Source organism: Arachis hypogaea, chromosome 14 (assembly GCF_003086295.3).
Source record: "Arachis hypogaea cultivar Tifrunner chromosome 14, arahy.Tifrunner.gnm2.J5K5, whole genome shotgun sequence".
Classification (NCBI taxonomy): Eukaryota; Viridiplantae; Streptophyta; class Magnoliopsida; order Fabales; family Fabaceae; genus Arachis; species Arachis hypogaea.
The window spans coordinates 35,815,005-35,833,172 of NC_092049.1; the positions used below are offsets into that span (position 1 = coordinate 35,815,005).

Sequence of the window (18,168 nt, forward strand, 5' to 3'; positions counted from 1 at the left end):
ATACTCTGTGTAAGAGCAGTAGTCTCAATGCTAGAGGAAACCTCTGCAACAGCTTTTGAGTGGCTACGCCTCGGCCTGTGATTCCTAGTGAACTCACCTAAGTCACTGATCAGTTGTCATGCTTCATCTGCGGTTCTGTACTTTTTCATAGAACCATTACTAGCACCATTCAGTGTAGTCTTATCCTGGGGATTCATGCCTTGAGTGAAGTAGCAGATCAACACTAGTCTGTCAATCATGTGATGGGGGCATGCGTCTAGAAGGTTCTTAAAATGCTCCCAGTATTCATAGAGAGTCTCTGAGTCACCTTGAACAATGCAGGAGATCTCTTTTCTCAGTCTATCTGTGACTTCAGCTGGAAAGTATTTTTCCAAAAATTCTCTCCTGAGTGTATCCCAGTTGGTAACAGTCGCTTCAGGTTGGGAGTATTACCACTCCCTTGCCTTTTTCTCAAGAGAAAACGGGAAGGCAGTTAACAGAATAGAAGTTTCATCTGCACCATTACGCCTAACAGTAGAACAGGCTGTCTGGAAATTCCTAAGGTGCTTAATAGGCTCTTGAGCAGGTAAGCCATGAAACTTGGGCATCAAGTTGATTAGTGCAGTTTTCAATTCAAAATCTGCAGCCAGATTTGGATGATGTACTTGATAAGGTTACAGTGTAAAATCTGGGGCTCCAGCTTCCTCGAGAGTAATTCTCCTAGGTTCTGCCAAGTCACCTGCACGTGAATCAACTGGATCAGTAGTAAAGGAGCTTGTCTCGCTCTCAGATGGCGGTTCAGATTCGCCCTCAGATGAGACTGGTGAATTGATAACAATCACTTCACCACTCTCAGAGGCTAACCGACGTCGAGCTCGCCTAATACGTGAAAGAGTTCTTTCAATTTCAGGATCAAAAGTGGCTAAGCTCGGATCAGTCAATGAACGCGTCATTCAATGAGAAAGACGTATAGCTCATGGTAACAGAAATAAAAATAAAATATGCAAATAAAATAAAATATGTACACTAATTAATAATCTAGCACACTATTGCAACTCCCCGGCAACGGCGCCAAAAATTGATGCGTGGCAGAAGTTAGACCAATTAAGAGAGTCTTAATAAGAGAGATGCATTGCAAGTATAGCTCTCAACCAGCTAAAGTCTGCCTCACCAATTTAAAAAGAGATTGTCATAAATTTTAGAAATAAAAATACTGGGAGTATGAGTCCCAGGTCGTCTCCCAACGAGTTACAGGAAAGGGTGCTATTTTATTAACTAGAAGTTTTCTAGAAAAGTTGAGTTTTGATAATGAGTAAAAATAATTGTAAATTAAAGCAATAGAACTAAGAATTATTATTAATATTAAAAGGCCTTGACTGGGAGAATGATTAATTGGAAGTTCTATCCTTGTTGGAATCTTCTCAAGTGTAGTGTAAAAAGGTTATTGTTTTCACTTAGTTAAACCTTACTAAATAAAGGAAAGTCAAGTGATTGAGCTGACTCTTACCCGCAAATCCTAGTCCTCTCCCTTGGGAAGGTCTAGCGTTAGTAGGTACAGAATTAGCCAACAACGTCCAATTTAATTAAGCACTTGAGCATTCCAACTCAAGTGTCTCCTCTTAATCAACCCCCATGTCAAGTAGGAAATCTACTCCATTGACATAGAATTAATATTCATAAAAATATGAGAAGACTTAATAAATTAAATAAAATAAAATAGAGAATTAAAATTAATTAAAATTAAAAGTAACTCTATATATTAATAAATTCCAAATGCAACATACTTAATTGAATAGGGTCAATGAACAACTAATAAGAGTAAAGGAATAAGGAAACAAACTAAAGTAATGTCTTCACGGAGGTAATGACTCTTCAGCATCCAAAAAATACAAAGCAAAAGCATAAACTACTAATGTAAAGCTAATCTAGATTCAGATCTGAAACTGAAAGCAATCCTAATATCAATGTATCTGAATGTGTGTGGATGCGTATCGAGTCTCTGTATGTTCCCTAGCTTTAGTCTGTGTTTTTGGGCCGAAAACTGGGTCAAAACGCGGCCTGAAATTGCCCCCAGCGTATTCTGTTATTTCTGCAGATTGCGCAGGTCACGCGTACGCGTCGTCCATGCGTTCGCGTCATTCGGCAATTTTCCTTGTCACGCGTTCACGTCGACCACGCGTTCACATCATTCGTGCAGACTCCACTCCACGCGTTTGCGTCTGGCACGCGTTCGCGTCGCTGCGATTTCTTCATTTCGCGCGCTCGCGTGAGCCATGCGATCGCGTCAGTGTTCGCTGGTCATCTCCTTAGTTTCTTGTGTTCCTTCCATTTTTGCAAGCTTCCTCTCCATTCTCCAAGCCATTCCTGCCCTATGAAGGCTGAAACACTTAACACACGGATCACGGCATCGAGTGGTATAAAAGAGAGTTAAAATGTACTAATTAAAGGTTTCTAGGAAGCAAGTTTTCAACCATAAACAATACTAGGAAGGAATTATAAAATTCATGCAATCTATATGAATAAGTAAGTAAAGACTTGATAAAACCACTCAATTAAACACAATATAAATCATAAAATAATGGTTTATCAGTAAGCTCCATTGATTTGGGAGGTGACGACTTGAGAGTCGCTGTTCACCTCCACTCTTGTTGTCCCGACTTCTTTTGACAAAAACAAGCCGCCAATAAAGGCCTCGTATTACGCTTGGTTATTTGAGACCGGGAACTCGAACTTGACGGACTGCTCATATATCATTCCTGTCGGGCTCTCGGGGATTATCCCTGCTCTCCCAAATGTTTGGTTGGAAGCTTCGTCAACGTGGAGTTTCCACCATATGCCCGGGGTTTCGTGAGGGTCTCCCGTTACTTCTACCAGAAAGTCGGCCATAGCCTGGGCCTTAATTGCATGTCTGGGTTCATATTGCAGGTCATATTGAGATAGCTCGACTGCCCAGGTCATCATCCGTCCCGCAAGGTCGAGTTTTTGCAAGACCTGGCGTATTGCTTGATACGTTCTGACGATCACCCTATGACTTTGGAAGTATTGTCACAACCTTCGGGATGAGGTTAAGAGCGCGTACGCTAGCTTTTTTGATTTGCTGTATCTTAACTCTGCCCCCTGCAGTGCTTTGCTAACAAAGTAAACCGGCTGTTGGATTTTCCCCTCCTCTCGCACCAAAACGGCCGCCAAGGCTTCATCCGTTACTGCCAAGTACAGATACAGTGTCTCACCGTCCTTGGGCTTGTCGAGAACTGGGGGTGCCAAGAGTATGCTCTTGAAGTGGTTGAATGCCTCTTCGCATGCTGGAATCCACTTAAAAGCTATTTCTTTTTTCATCAAGCTAAAGAATGGGAGTGTTTTGGCTGCCGACGCGCCGAGAAAGCAGGATAGGGCCGTGAGCCTTCCGGCCAGCCTCTGCACATCCTTGATGCATCTTGGGCTCGTCATTCGCAAAATTGCCTCACACTTCTCAGGGTTGGCTTCAACACCCCTCTGGGTTATCATGAAATTTAGGAACTTTTCGGCCTCCATGGCAAAGGCGCACTTCAGGGGGTTAAGCCTCATATTGTGTCGTCGGAGGGACGCGAACACAGTCTTTAGCTCACCAATTAGGTCTTTCGATTGGCTGGTCTTTACCAGGATGTCGTCCACATACACCTCTACTGACTTCCTGATAAGGTCGCTGAAGACTTTGCTTATTAGCCTTTGATAAGTTGCTCCCACATTCTTTAATCCGAATGGCATTACCCTGTAGCAGTAGATGCCACCTGGCGTTATAAACGAAGTTTTCTCTTCGTCAGGCCGATGCATCGGTATCTAGTTGTAACCAGAGTATGTGTCCATGAAACTCAAAAAACAATATCCCGCGGCCACGTCCACTAAATCATCAATGTTGGGGAGGGGGAAGGAGTCCTTGGGACATGCCTTGTTGAGGTCCGAGTAGTCTACACACATCCTCCATTTCCCGTTGGCCTTTTTAACCAGGACTATATTCGACAGCCAGGTCGAGTAGTCTAGTTCCCGGATGAACCCAGCTTCCAACAAGCTGGCCATCTACCTGGCCACCTCATTGGCCCTCTGCAAGGACATCTTCCTTCGTCTTTGGGCTACGGGCTTGGCATCTGCTTTAACGGCCAGGTGATGTGACATGAACTGGTGGTCAATCCCCGGTATGTCGGCTAGTGTCCAGGCGAATAAGTCGCCATTCGCTCGAATCATCTTTATCAAAGGCTCTTTCAGGTTGTAGGGGAGGTTTCTGTTCACGAAAGTGAACTTGTCCTTTGTGTCACCGACCCTGAACTTTTCTAGGTCTTCTTTAGGCTCTAGTCTCGGTTTGTCATCAATCCTAGCATCTAGATCGGCTAGGAAGACCCCAGACGCCTCCTTCGATTTCTTCCTTAGGGAGAGGCTGGGATTGTCGCACGCGATTGCCGTTTCCAGGTCTCCCCTGATGGCTCCCACCGACCCATCGTCGGCTACAAACTTCATGATCAGCAGCTTGGTACATATTACTGCACAGAATTCATTGATTGTCTTCCTCCTCAAGATAAGGTTGTATGCCGTGGAGTCCCTTAGCACGACGAACTCCGCCATTAACGACCTCTTTCCTTGACCTCCCCCTATGGAGACCGAGAGGAATACTATCCCATCCGGTTTTATAAAATTATCTCCCAAGCCGACCACCATATGCTGATGAGATTTTAGGTCAGTTTCTCAGAGGCCTATAGCGTCAAACACATTTCGAAATATAATGTTGGAGTCGGCGCCAGTGTCGACGAGAATTCGCTTGACCAAACATGTTCCCACTCTTGCTGTGATTACCATGGGAGGGTTCTCCGGTATGTCGTGGAACCATTGGTCCTCTGGTCCGAATGATATTGTTGGGGTTCTCTTGGGGAGGGTCCATGATTTGTTGATGATACGGCCAAAACCTTGGCATCTTTCTTTGCTACCGACTTCAATCTCGGTGCCACGTCTCTTCCGACCACGACATTCACGATAGTGAGGCCGCGGTTGTTGTCTTCTTTGGGCTCTTGCTTTGGCTTCACAACACGTCTTCTGTCATCATCAGATCGGTCGCGCTCTTGCCTTCTGGGTTCTCTTATGAACTGTGAGAACTCCGCCAGTTTGCCTTCACGGATTGCCTGTTCCAAGGCATCCTTCAAGTCGAAGCAATCTTGGGTTTTATGACCAAAACCTTTGTGGTAGTCACAGTAGAGATTTTTATTTCTGCCAGTTTTGTCCTTGAGCTGGCGAGGTTTCGCCAAGATGCCTTTGTCGGCTATCTGTTGGTACACCTCAACGATTGGGGCCGTCAGAGGGGTGTAGTTCGTGAATTTTCCTACTCGGGGGAGCGGTTTGAAGGGTTTAGTCGGCCCTCCATCCGTGGAGTGCTCCCTAGACCTTTCCCCGTTCCCGAGCTGGCGACCTGGAAGATGGGCGAGCTGCCGTTTGTTGGCCGCCACCACTTGGCTGACCTCCTCATCGTTGATGTACTCTCTCGCCACATTCTGGATTTCCTACATAGTCCACATAGGTTTGGTAGTGAGGTGTTTCCTGAAGTCTTCATTCGACAGCCTGTTTGTCAAACACAGGCTGGCCACCGAATCAGTCAGGCCGTCAATCTCTAGGCACTCGTCGTTGAACCTGTCAAGATACTTCCTGGTCGGTTCGCCGCTTCTTTGGGTCACCCTTAGAAGGTTAATTGGGTGCTTGGCTTTGGCAATGCGCGTGGTAAATTGTGCTAGAAAGGCACGGGTTATGTCTGCGAAAGTCGTCACGGACCCTTGAGGGAGAGCGTTGAACCATCGGATTCCCGGTCCTGCTAGGGTCACGGGAAAAGCGCAACATCTCACCTCATCGCCCATACCCTTTAGATTCATCCTGGGCTCAAAGGCCGTTAGGTGCTCCTAGAGGTCCTGGGTTCTGTCGTATCTCATGCCCATTGGCTAGTCGAAATGTTTCGGCAGCCGGACCTCGAGAATGGAGTGGTGAAAGGGGGTTGCTCCCATGATTACGGGGTGTCATCGCCTTCTCGGCCTCTCCCTGCTCTCTTCCCAGTCTTCCTCCTCGGCGTGTCTTGCTAAGGGCCGGGTGTAGATTATGGGGTCTTGTCGCCTCCTCGGCACTTCCCTGCTTTCCCCTTGGCCCTCCGACTCCGCGTGGGCTGGGGGTGATCGGGAGCCCGGTGTATGCCTGGAGCGGTTCCTCCACGGGCTTCTTCCTCGTTCCCTTCTCCTCTGAGGAGACTGGCCATGGGGTTGACTCGGGCCAGGCTGGTAGCGTTCCCTGGTAGCCAGCTCCCTCTCTAGGTTTTGCACCCTATGGCGCAACTTCTGCATTATTCTTGCGCTGTCGCTTCCCGTTCCTCTGAAAGGATGCCTTTCCCGGGAACGGGAGGGAAGCTCTTCCCCTCGAGAGGGGGATCTCGAATGTTCGCGGGAGGAAGCCAAGGAGGTCATCCTACTGGTTTCGGTGAGCATTCTCCTCTACGCATGATTCGCCTCCTTCTCGCCCTTCCACTGGGCCCAACAGAAAGTCCATTCAAGCAAGGTCCCCACAGATGGCGCCAATGTTCAGTTCGTCGGGTACTGAATGGGTCGGATATACAGAGTGTGCGAAGGAAACGGGGGACTTGGATTCGGGCCGCTCGAGTGTGACTGGACCTTCTGAGCCAGCGCCGGAGGGAAAGAGATGGAGCTTCACAACCTCCCAGGTTATTGGGGGTGATGAACGGGGGAGCCACCTACAAAAAGGACTCTGATGCCCAAGTCAGAATCCGTACGAGGTAGCGAAAAAGGTGATGGTTAGGTGACGTACCTTGGGGGAAGGGTAGGGCCCTCCCCTTGTATATTCTACACCTAGGGCGGGTCCCACAGGAATAGACTCGCTTTCCAAGAAACTTCCTTGTCCAGCTGTCAGGTACCTTGCTGGAGGAGAGGAGGTGTCTCCCGATTCGGGTTCCACATACCCGTCGGGTCGGCCGGGCGGGCCGGGGCATTGGGCCAGTTGGGCCAGGCCGGAACAAGTTCAAAGATCCTTAGCTCGCGAATAGGATAGAGTTGAATTTTAAAAATAGTTTAAACACGCGGATAGAATTAGGATAGAATCTAAATTCTACTATATTATTATCCAATACATTGCTAATCCAAAAGTCATTATTTAAGGTTTAATTTAGAATTGTAATTATTGCTAGTTATTTTAGGAATTTATGGTACTGTTAACTAATTATGTAGATATTTATTTATGAAAATGTATTTAAAAAAAAACGTGTAGTCTTTGTTAAGAATAATTTTTTTTATAAACCTCCATTAGAAATTTATATTACTATAAAATTGTTATTAGGCAAAAATAATCTTAAACAAAACTCTTAAAACTCTTGAATAAAAAATAAATAAGGTTATCAAATTTATATATATATATATATATATATATATATATATATATATATATATATATATATATATATTTTGTTTACCCAAACAGTATCCCTCAACCCGCTAGGTTAAGGACTAATTCATCGCGGATCTGAGCTCTAGTCAATGAGTTACTGCATGCACAAGTCGGGGTTCGAACTCCCGACACTTGTTTAAGCGGACGAGTGAGCTGACGACTCGACCAAATTTTTATATATGATCACTCGTGTGCTTTTATATATTGCTTGTCTTATTAAGCCCGATCCAATTATGCCGCTAATGGCATCACATCCTGAGCGTTAAATAAATTATTTTGAACAAAACCAAAAACAACAGAAAATAATCAAAATGTTCCTTCAAGAATTGTTATAACAAGAAATTTGTAAGCAAAATTGGTAAATTTTAAAAGATTTTACTAATAAGGGCGTTAAGAGTATCTATTCATGAATACATTAAAAAAAATAAAAAAAAGTATTTGGGCATTAATTTGATTATTTATGATGTATGGACACCAATATCGATACGGAGCACGACACAACACAGGATACGTGGACATGCGAATTTTAAAATCTTATAAGACACGGAAACATGCATACATATAAAATATAAAGTATTTTTTAAATAAATTCTAATGATATTTTAATATTTTATTGATATTAAAATATAAATTAATTTTTTTAATTATTTTAATGTTTTATTTTAATTATATCAAGTATTAAAATATTTTTTGTTTTAATAAATAATAATATATACTATATCTAAATTTATTTCAAGAAGATACGTTAAGAATAAAACTGGACATGTTGACATATGATGGTATTTAAGTGTGTCCAAACGTGTTCAAAACATTTTTTTTACTTTTATTAAGACACGGTTGGACACAGAAAATACGTGTATTGGACGAGTGTCGATAAGCGTCGTGTCTAAAAAATGTCAGACATACAAACACGACAACTCAACGAAGTGTTCGTGATTCATAACTGATTATATTATCACGAATTCTATTAATATGATTGTCTATTTTAGCCTAGATAATCTCTCTTACAATTCTAATACCTTTCCTAGAAAAAAAAGTAAAAAATAAATATCTATCTGGTGAAGCTCCCATATGAGAAATAGAATTACAGAAAAAAGAGGGGGGAGGGGGGAGGGGGGACCGGGGAGAGGGGGGAGAGAAGGAATCAAGATAACATAGATTGGTCACTCAACGAAACAAAAATTAGAACTAGAATCAGATGCAAACCTTATCATGGAATAAACATTTTGCTTTTTCTCGTAAATATAAACAGAGAATTTGATGCAAAGAATGAACTAAAAAATCACATGCATTGAATAAGCTTTTTTTTAATATATATACCAGATAAAATAATCAACGGCCAACATATTTTGCAAGAGATTCTTCCGTACTAGCTTAAAATGATATTACTCTGATCTTGGGAGAATTTTTGAGGAAAATATATTTAAAATTTTGGTGGTCTAAATAAAATTTTTTATCCTAATCATTAAAGAAAATGAATAGACGATTTAAATGAAATTGGTTATTTTATATATTAAAAATTATAATAAAATAAATTAATTATTAAATCTTTATAAAATTTTGATCTTACTTTTTTACTCTAAATTGTTTTCTAAATTCGGTCACTCCTTTACTATCCACTTTCATTTTCTACTCTACAAGACATTCAACTAGTCAAAAAAAATCTTTCTCTTCTGCTGCCCCACCAGGCCACCACTGATTTCTTCAAGTTGGTTTTCCTACAGTATAATAAATATCTTTTCAATGAGTTTTGACGAATTTAAATCTTTTAAATTTTAAATTTTTACTTTAAAGAATAAAATGTGATTTCTCATATTTGAATAATTTTTCGTTCATATTTTCTCTTGATTCCATATATAAAATAAACTATAAAAGATCATATTTTATTTTTTAAAATAAAATTTAAAATTTAGAGGATCTAAATTCAATTTTAACATATATATCAAAATAATATGTTTTAAAAAAATAATTATTAAATATTGATATTAAAATCAACGCTAGAAGAGAATTGCTATAGTACATACGTTGATCTAATGATCTTGATTATTCAAGCCACCATGGATCTTCTCATGAATAAAAAAGTTAACTAAGTCATAATCATTAAATAGAAAATGATAGGGATAAGTACAATTTTGGTCTCTAACGTAGAGACCGAAAATTTATTTTATCTCCGACCTTTTTTTCGCTATCAAATGGTCCGTAAGATTTCAGTTTGTTTTAAAATCGTTATTTTTACTAAATTTTTTATTTTTATTACCAAATTACCCTTAATAAAAAATTAAAAAATTAAAAAATTAAAAAAAAAAAAGAAGAAAGAAAACGCGTAAAGGGGGGAAAGAGGAAGGGACAACGCAAAAGGGAGAAGGGGGTAGGGGGTGGAGGGGTTCGGGAAGAAGAGGGAGAAGGGTCTCGCCACCGCCGGCGCTCCTCCTCATCGTTCGGTCCTCGTCCTCTTCGCTGGATCTCACTGCCAGATCTCGCCGCTGCTCCTCTTCCTGGCTTGACGTCGACGACATCAGATCCGTGAGGGTGGACGTCGCGCTGCTCGCCATTCCCGCTCCTCCTCCTCGCTCGGTCGTCGGTCGTTGCTGTTCCTCGCCGGTTTCTGCTTTCTTCTGGTTCTGCTGCTTCTGTTTTTTATTATCAATTTTTCTAATTTCTGTTCTTTTTGGTTGTTCTTCTGATTCCATTATCCATTGTTTCTGCTGAGTTCTAAGTTCTGGGTGTTTTTCTGAGTTCTGGGTTGAGTTTTGATGATGATGATGTGTTATGGGTTCTGGGTTGAGTTATGGGTTCTTGTTTTTTGTTGTTGTTGTTCTTCTGCTTGTAGCTGCTTTTATTGTTGTTGTTCATTTGATTTCATTGTTGTTCTTTGCTTTTAGTTATTGTTGTTATTGTTTCATTGGTTGATTTCATTGTTGTTCTGCTTCTGTTCTGCTTCTGCGCTTCTGTTCTTCAACTTTTGCGTTTGGTTGATTTTAGGGAAGAAGGGGGAGGGGTATTTTCGTCCGAAAGACGGTTTTAAAACAAATTGAAACCTTAGGAACCATTTTGTAGCGAAAAAAAGGCTGAAAACGAAATAAATTTTCGGTCTCTACGTTAGGGACCAAAATTGTACTTATCCCAAAATGATATTTGATTATGAATATTTCTCTTTAACTGATGTGGGATTAGAAACAAAAGTAGTTCTCCTGCAGATTCCTTTTCGGGAGAGCAACCTCTTTAGTCTTGCCGGAAAATTTTCTCCAGCTTGTTCTAACAATATGAACAAGAAAAAATAATAATTAGTAATAACATTATTATAATATTAGTTGCACAGAAATAAGGGATGCGATAGTTGCCATTGTTTTAAAAAAAAAAAAATACAGTAAATAAGTGGTATATTAGTTAGTATAAATATTAAAAAAAAATAAAAATATTTATGTAATTTATTATTTTATTTGTTAATTTTTTTAATTTGAACCATCAAGATCTTCAATATTCCTTTTCCCACCTTACCCTTAATGTTGCTAAATCAAAGAAGAAGGAACAAATACTTTGCAAACATATGACTATATCTGAGCCTCATATGTCTCATTCTGGAGGAACCTTCAAAGTTTCTTTTCTTTTTGCCGATTCTTTTCGGCGGCATTTATCTACTTCACTTTCAAGTTATTGATAACAATTCACTTTTTGTTTTTTATTCTTAAAAAAATAAAAAATAATGCACGAATTTTTATCCAAATCTTGTGAATTATATTTATTTGACTACTCTGATATTTTAACATAATTCTTGTTCATATTCTATTTCAAAATATAAGTCAGGCCTAACAAAGTTGAAAGGCCCTACTAAGAGAATTGTCTCTATAGTATACCCAACCTCTTTGAGGAGGTCGGAATCGACGAAAACGGGCAGTCTATACTAATCCACATAAAAAACTGCCTTTCAAAATCTCTCACTCACTTTTAGAAGGGAGATCTCAACAAGCCATAAGATAAAGGGACAGTTATCCACCACCAGAAGTGGAACTACTTCAATGGTAGTTATTGGTTCATTACCTATAAATACCCTGACACACTTAGGTACCTTTAAGTTCCAATACACTTAAACCTATTAAGACCCTTGCTGACTTAGGCATCGGAGTGTTTTACAGGTACCACACCCCCACCTTCTTACAAACAACTCGAACGATTGCTACTAGACGTAAGCTAAGTCAGAATCCGCTCCATTGAGGATTTAGGCCTCACACGCAAGCCCAAAGGCAATCCAGTTTCAGATAACCATCGGAACATTGGCGCCGTTGCCGGGGACCTAGGAAACAACACTCCATGGCGGACGATTAGTATAAAGACGGATGTACAGCGTCTGAATCAGAACAAGAATACCAGGACAGGGTCAACGACGACCAAGCTTTCGTGATACCTCCCCTAAGAATAGAGGAACCACATGGTGAAGGCCCCTCCGACGATTGACACCAGAGGAAAATCCCATCCGAAGTTCGTGTCCCTCAAGGGGAAGAACAACCTCATAGCGCTAACCTCATGGGATTGCTACACGGACACCATGGTCGACTTGAGCAATTGGAGCAGGAATTAGAGCGACAACGAGAAGCAGAGAGAAGCTTGAGGAAGGAGATCAAACGGCAAAGAGAGCTAGAGGAAAAGCTCTCAAAGCTGGAATCTAACCTTCAAAACAGGAATTCCCATACAGCTCGAGAAGATACCACATTGGGAGAAGAATATCCCTTCATAGAAGATATCATGTGGGCTAAAGTTCCTAGAAACTTTAAAAGCCTAGACATGAACCTATACGATGGGACCACCGACCCAAAGCACCACCTCAGCAATTTCAAAAGTCGGATGTACTTGGTCGACACCTCGGACGCTGACCGCTGCAAGGCTTTTCTGACAACTTCAACAAAAGTGGCCATGAAGTGGTTCGATAGCCTGCCCCCTAGGTCGGTTACAAGTTTCGATGATGATAAACCGCTATTTTACGGTTTATTTTGTATTGAATTGAGTGGATTTTATCCATTATTCTCACATTTATTCATATAATTTGCATGTTTTACATTTTCCTTCCCAATTTTGTGCTATAATTGAAAACATGCTTCTTTGGCCTTAAATTACTAATTTTTAATCCTCTCTTATTACCATTTGATGCTGTCATATGTGTGTTAAGTGTTTTCAGGTTTTTCAGGGCAGGAATGGCTAAGAGGATGGAAAGGAAGTATGCAAAAGTGGAAGGAACACAAGAAGTTGAAGTTTGGAGAAGCTAGCAGCGACGCGCACGCGTGGACGACGCGTACGCGTGGACAGCGCATCAGGTAAGCGACGCGTACGCATGGATGACGCGTAGGCATGACCAGGATTTTGTCAAGCGACACGTACGCGTGGGCGACGCGTACGAGTGACAGAGCGTCACGTGTTGCAATTTGCAAAAAATGCTGGGGGCGATTTTTGGGCTCCTTTTGACCCAGTTTCAGGCCCAAAAACACTTATTAGAGGCTGCAGAGTAGAGCTGGAAGGGGGAATTGATTCATTCACACATTAGTTAGGTTTAGATGTAGTTTTCTAGAGGGAGAGGTTCTCTCTTCTCTCTAGGTTTTAGGGCTTTTCGCTTTACTCTTCTCAAATTCAGAATTCTACCTTATTTTAATTTAGTTTCCCTTCTACATTTATTTGTTCTAGTGCCTTGGTTATTTATCTCTCTTGTTGATTACTTTATGTTGTCCACTTAGTTTATGAACTCTTATGTTACTCTCAATTCCCTTTTTAATGCAATTTTATGTTTCAGTCTTATGGTTTTTTTATTTCATTGTTGGTTGTTGATTTGTGGCAATTGTTAGTCTTAGGTTTTATTATTTTTTATTAATTTTCTATGCTTTTATTTTGTGCCTACCAAGTGTTTGATAAAATGCTTGGTTGGATTTTGAATTAGTTTTTTATGTTCTTAGCTTGGATTGAATAATTTGGAGACTCTTGAGTTGTCAAAGTCTCTTGTTGATTGGTGGTTGAAAGTTGCTACTTGACTTAAGTCTCACTAACTCTTATCCTTGATTAGGACTTGTGAACTTAAGTTGATTATTGCTCACTTGACTTTCCTTCATTGTTAGAGGTTAACTAAGTGAGAGCAAAAGGCAATTACCATCACAAGTGACTATGATAATGGGGATAAAAATTCCAATTATTAATCCTTGATAGGACTTTTCTTAATTGTTAGTTTACTTTTTTTGTTATTTACATTTCTTGTTCAACATTTAAAAACCCCAAAAAATATACTTTTCCATAACTAATAGTAACATACTTCCCTGCAATTTCTTGAGAGACGACCCAGGGTTTAATACTTCGGTTAATTTTATTGGGTTCGCTTTAGTGACAAACAAATTAAATTTTGATTGAGGTTTAATTATCGGTTTAGACTATACTTGCAACGCGATAATTTTTATCAAATCTTTACCGACATTTTTCCTCCGTCAGACGACCTGGCGCGCAAATTCCTTACACGATTTTTAATTCAAAAGGATAAGGTCAAGCATGTACCCAGCCTACTCGGAGTCAAACAGGAGGTCGGAGAACCCTTGAGAGACTACATGGAGAGATTCAACAAAGCATGCTTGGAAATTCAAGGCCTGCCTATTGAGGCGGTAATAATGGGGCTAGTCAATGGCCTCCAAGAAGGACCCTTCTCCCAATCTATCTAAAAAAGACACCCGACTTCTTTGAACAATGTAAAAAAGCGAGCTAAAAAGTATATCAACATAGAAGAAAACGTCAGGTTACGAGAGAGGAATTGGCGACTTGGGCACCCGCATGAGCTAAAAAAAAAGAGAGAAAGCCCAAGAAGAAAGAAGAATAGGATCCGAGAAGCCTAGAAGGTACCACAACTATATTCCGTTACGAGTTTCTCTCGTGGACATCTACAGAAAAATTTGTCACACTGAGAAGCTTCCTCCCCCGCACCCGATAAAAAACAAAAAGCGAGGAAGACGTAACGAGTATTGTGAGTACTGCAAGCTGTGTGGTCACTTAACAAATGGTTGTTACGACCTAAATCATGTGATAGAAAAATTGACCAGGGAAGGTTGGTTGGATAGATATCTCATGTAAAGGTCAGACAATCATGGAAAAAGGAAAAAAGACGACAAGGACGTCGACCGAAGAGGTCCGCCCCCGCAGACTCCAGAACGACACATTCACATGATATCGGGAGGGTTCGCTGGAAGGGGGATAACCAAGTCGTCTCAGAAGAGACATTTAAAAGAAGTCTACTAAGTTGGAAATGATGGACCTAATCTCCCGACAATCTCCTTCACTAAAGAAGACGGACAGGGCATTGCACCCGGGTATGATGACCCAGTAGTAATCACCATGATCCTTGCCAATGCTCACTTTCATAGAACCCTGATAGATCAAGGCCGCTCAGCCGACATATTATTTAAGTCGGCATTCGATAAGCTGGGGTTGGAAGAAAAAAAGTTAAAAGCATATTCGGATATTCTCTTTGGATTAGGAGATGCTCCTATTAAACCACTAGGCTTCATCCCCCTATACACAACTTTTGAAAAGGGAATGAAGTCCAAAACCTTAAGCATTGACTTCATTGTCGTCGATGTAGCATCAGCTTATAATGCCCTAATCGGTAGGACAACCTTAAACCGGCTAGGAACAGTTGTCTCCAGTCCCCATCTTTGCATGAAATTTCCTACAGAAGAAGGAATTGCCACCATTAGAGGAGATCAGAAGCTGGCAAGGAAGTGTTACAATGAAAGCCTAAACCTACGAGGTAAGGGCAAAGAGGTCAATTCCATTGAACTCGGTGGAGTCTGAGGAAGAGAAGAACTCCAACCACAACCCGAAAGGAGGATGGAAGAAGTCTAAATCGGACAAGTATTCGGAAAGAGCACCAATATAGGAGTGAACATAAGGGCATATTTGAAGCAAGAACTCGTGAAGTTCCTACAGGAAAACTCCGGCCTCTTTGCCTGGAAGGCTACCGACATGTCCGGAATAGATCCCGAGCTCATGACGCACAAGTTGGTTGTCTACCCTGGGTCCCGACCTATCAACAAAGAAGATGAAAGCTCGGACCGGAGCGAGCCCAAGTGGTCAAAGAACAAGTACAAGCCTTGTTAGAAGCAGAATTTATCAGGGAAGTCAAGTATCCGACATGGTTGGCAAGTGTGGTACTGGTAAAAAAGCAAAATGGGAAGTGGAGGATATGTGTCGACTATATCAACCTCAATAAAGTATGCCCAAAAGATCCATATCCCCTACCAAACATTGATACATTGGTATATGCCAATTCAGGATACCAGTACCTATCATTCATGGATGCTTAGTCAGGATACAACCAAATCCCGATGTATAAGTCGGATTAGGAGAAGACATCATTCATCACGCCCAGAGCGAATTATTGATACGTGACCATGCCATTTGGATTAAAAAATGCAGGAGCCACATATCAAAGATTGATGAACAAGATGTTTGCACCCCACCTTGGAAGCCTAATGGAGGTATATGTAGATGACATGTTAGTAAAAACTAAGGATAAGGCCAGGCTCCTAACTGACCTTTCACAAGTCTTTGATACTATAAGAAGACACGAGATGAGACTAAATCCCACCAAATGCACCTTTGCAATATAGGCAGGAAAATTTTTGAGATTTATGCTCACGCAAAAGGGAATTGAGGCTAACCCCGACAAGTGTAGAGCTATCCTAGAAATGAAGAGTCCGACTTATCTAAAAGAAGTCCAATAGCTAAATGGCCGACTTGCAGCATTGTCCAGATTCTTAGCAGGATCAACATTGAAATCCTTGCCACTTTTTTCACTACTTAAAAAGGGATGCCAATTCGAGTGGACTTCCGAAGGTGAAGAAACTTTTCAAGAATTCAAGAAATTTTTGAGCCGACCTCCCATCCTAACTCGGCCAGAAGAAGGAGAAGAGCTCGTATTGTACCTCACTGTTACTGAGAAAGCAGTAGTGTTCGCTTCAATCCGAGAAGACGAGGTCGGATAGCACCCCATCTACTTTACCAGCAAAGTATTGCAAGGACCTGAACTAAGGTATAAAAAAATTGAGAAATTTATATATGCATGCCTTAATTGTAGCATCGAGAAGACTCCGACCTTACTTCTTAGCTCATACCATAAGAGTCTGAACAAACCAGCCCATGAAGCAAATCCTTCAGAAAACAGATGTTACAGGGCGGATGGTACAATGGGTCATAGATCTATCCGAGTTCGATTTGAAATACGAAACGCAGACAACAATTAAAGCTCAATGCCTTACTGACCTCTTGGCTGAGTACACTAGCGATAAGGATGAAGTTTCCATAACTTGGGACCTTTATGTAGATGGGTCTTCAAATAAAGTCGGGAGTGGTGCTAGTATCATCTTAGTAAGTGAGGAGGTAAATAATAGGAGTTTAATACAAGAAACTCTTAAGGAACCCTCAATTGTGAAGTCGGATGCCAAATTGGATGTTCTACCTATATTTGGCTTAGACCTCGGATGGATGACCCCCTTAATCGAATACTTGAAATTTGACATCCTTCGTGAAGAGCTAAAAGAAACCAAGAAAATTCGTAGGGATGTCAGAACTACACTCTAGTATAAAACGTCCTCTATAGAAGAGGAATATCCATACCATTGTTAAAGTGTGTCCCGACTTCTAGAGTCGGAGAAGTCCTGGAAGAAGTACACAATGGCATCTACGGAAACCATCTAGGAGCACGGTCTTTTGCTAAGAAAGTGATTCGAGCCGGATTCTTCTGGGAAACCTTGCAAAAAGATGCCACTGACTTTGTTAAGAAGTGTCAACCATATCAGATGCATGCCAATTTCCATGTCGCTCCCCCTGAGGAACTCATTAGTATAACCTCACCATGGTCTTTCGCGAAATGGGAATTAGACCTACTCGGACCTTTTCTCCAAGCGCCTGGACAGGTCAAATATCTCATCGTGGGAGTAGACTATTTTACTAAATAGATAGAATCAGAACCACTAGCTAATATCATGGTACAAAGAAGTCAAAAATTTCTGTACAGAAATATAATTACTCGGCTTGGGGTTCCACACTCCATTACTACAGGTAATGGTACTCAGTTTACTGACGCTACATTCAGGAACTTGGAATCCAGCATGAAGATAAAATATCAATTCACATCAGTGGAGCATCCCCAAGCTAATGGACAAGCAGAAGAAGCTAATAAAGTCATACTTGCTGGACTAAACAAAAGGTTGCAAGAAGCAAAAGGGGCTTGGGTAGAAGAACTCCCACAAGTGCTATGGGCTTACAGAACAACGCCGCACTCCACGACTGGAGAAACCCCCTTTCAATTTCCATATGGAATAGAAGCCATGATCCCAGTAGAGATCAATGAGCAAAGTCCAAGGGTGAGATTTTATGATAAAGTCGAAAACATTCAAGCCCGAAAAGAAGAACTTGAGCTACTCCCAGAAATCCAAGAACAAGCACAGATAAGACAAGCAATGTTAAAGCAAAGGATGACAACTAGATATAATAAAAAACTCATTCGAAGAAGCTTCGCCACAAGCGACTTAGTCCTAATACGAAATGGCATTGGAGTAAATAAGTCGGGCGATGGGAAATTTGATGCGAATTGGAAGGGACCTTTCAAGGTAATTGAAGTCTTGGGGAAAGGTTACTACAAAGTATCCGACTTGAATGGAGCCAAGCTTCCCAGGTCGTGGCATGCTTGCAATTTAAAGAGATATTATAGCTAGAAGC

The 18,168-nt window shown here is 41.2% G+C and overlaps 1 protein-coding gene and 1 non-coding gene across 2 annotated transcripts; one reads left to right on the top strand and one right to left on the bottom strand.

The window, feature by feature from the left end:
* The first annotated feature begins 233 nt into the window (after window positions 1–233).
* LOC112745961 (small nucleolar RNA R71) lies at window positions 234–341 on the top strand. Its single transcript, XR_003173864.1, has one exon. It is a non-coding gene; the product is annotated as a small nucleolar RNA R71 (small nucleolar RNA).
* Window positions 342–4,796: 4,455 nt separating this feature from the next.
* Window positions 4,797–5,846, bottom strand: LOC112742513 (uncharacterized). Its single transcript, XM_025791751.1, has 2 exons — window positions 5,583–5,846; window positions 4,797–5,498 (listed from the first exon to the last, which is right to left on the bottom strand). Exons 1-2 carry the CDS (start codon window positions 5,844–5,846, stop codon window positions 4,797–4,799), a joined length of 966 nt encoding a protein of 321 aa, XP_025647536.1.
* Between the last annotated feature and the right edge of the window lie 12,322 nt (window positions 5,847–18,168).

Bases quoted from the DNA above. Each gene is read 5' to 3' on its own strand.
- LOC112742513 (XM_025791751.1), bottom strand. From the start codon at position 5,846: ATGGGCGATGAGGTGAGATGTTGCGCTTTTCCCGTGACCCTAGCAGGA. The intron at 5,499-5,582 runs GTGGCCAGCCTG...TGGACTATGTAG, and splicing joins TTGACGGCCTGACTGATTCG to GAAATCCAGAATGTGGCGAG.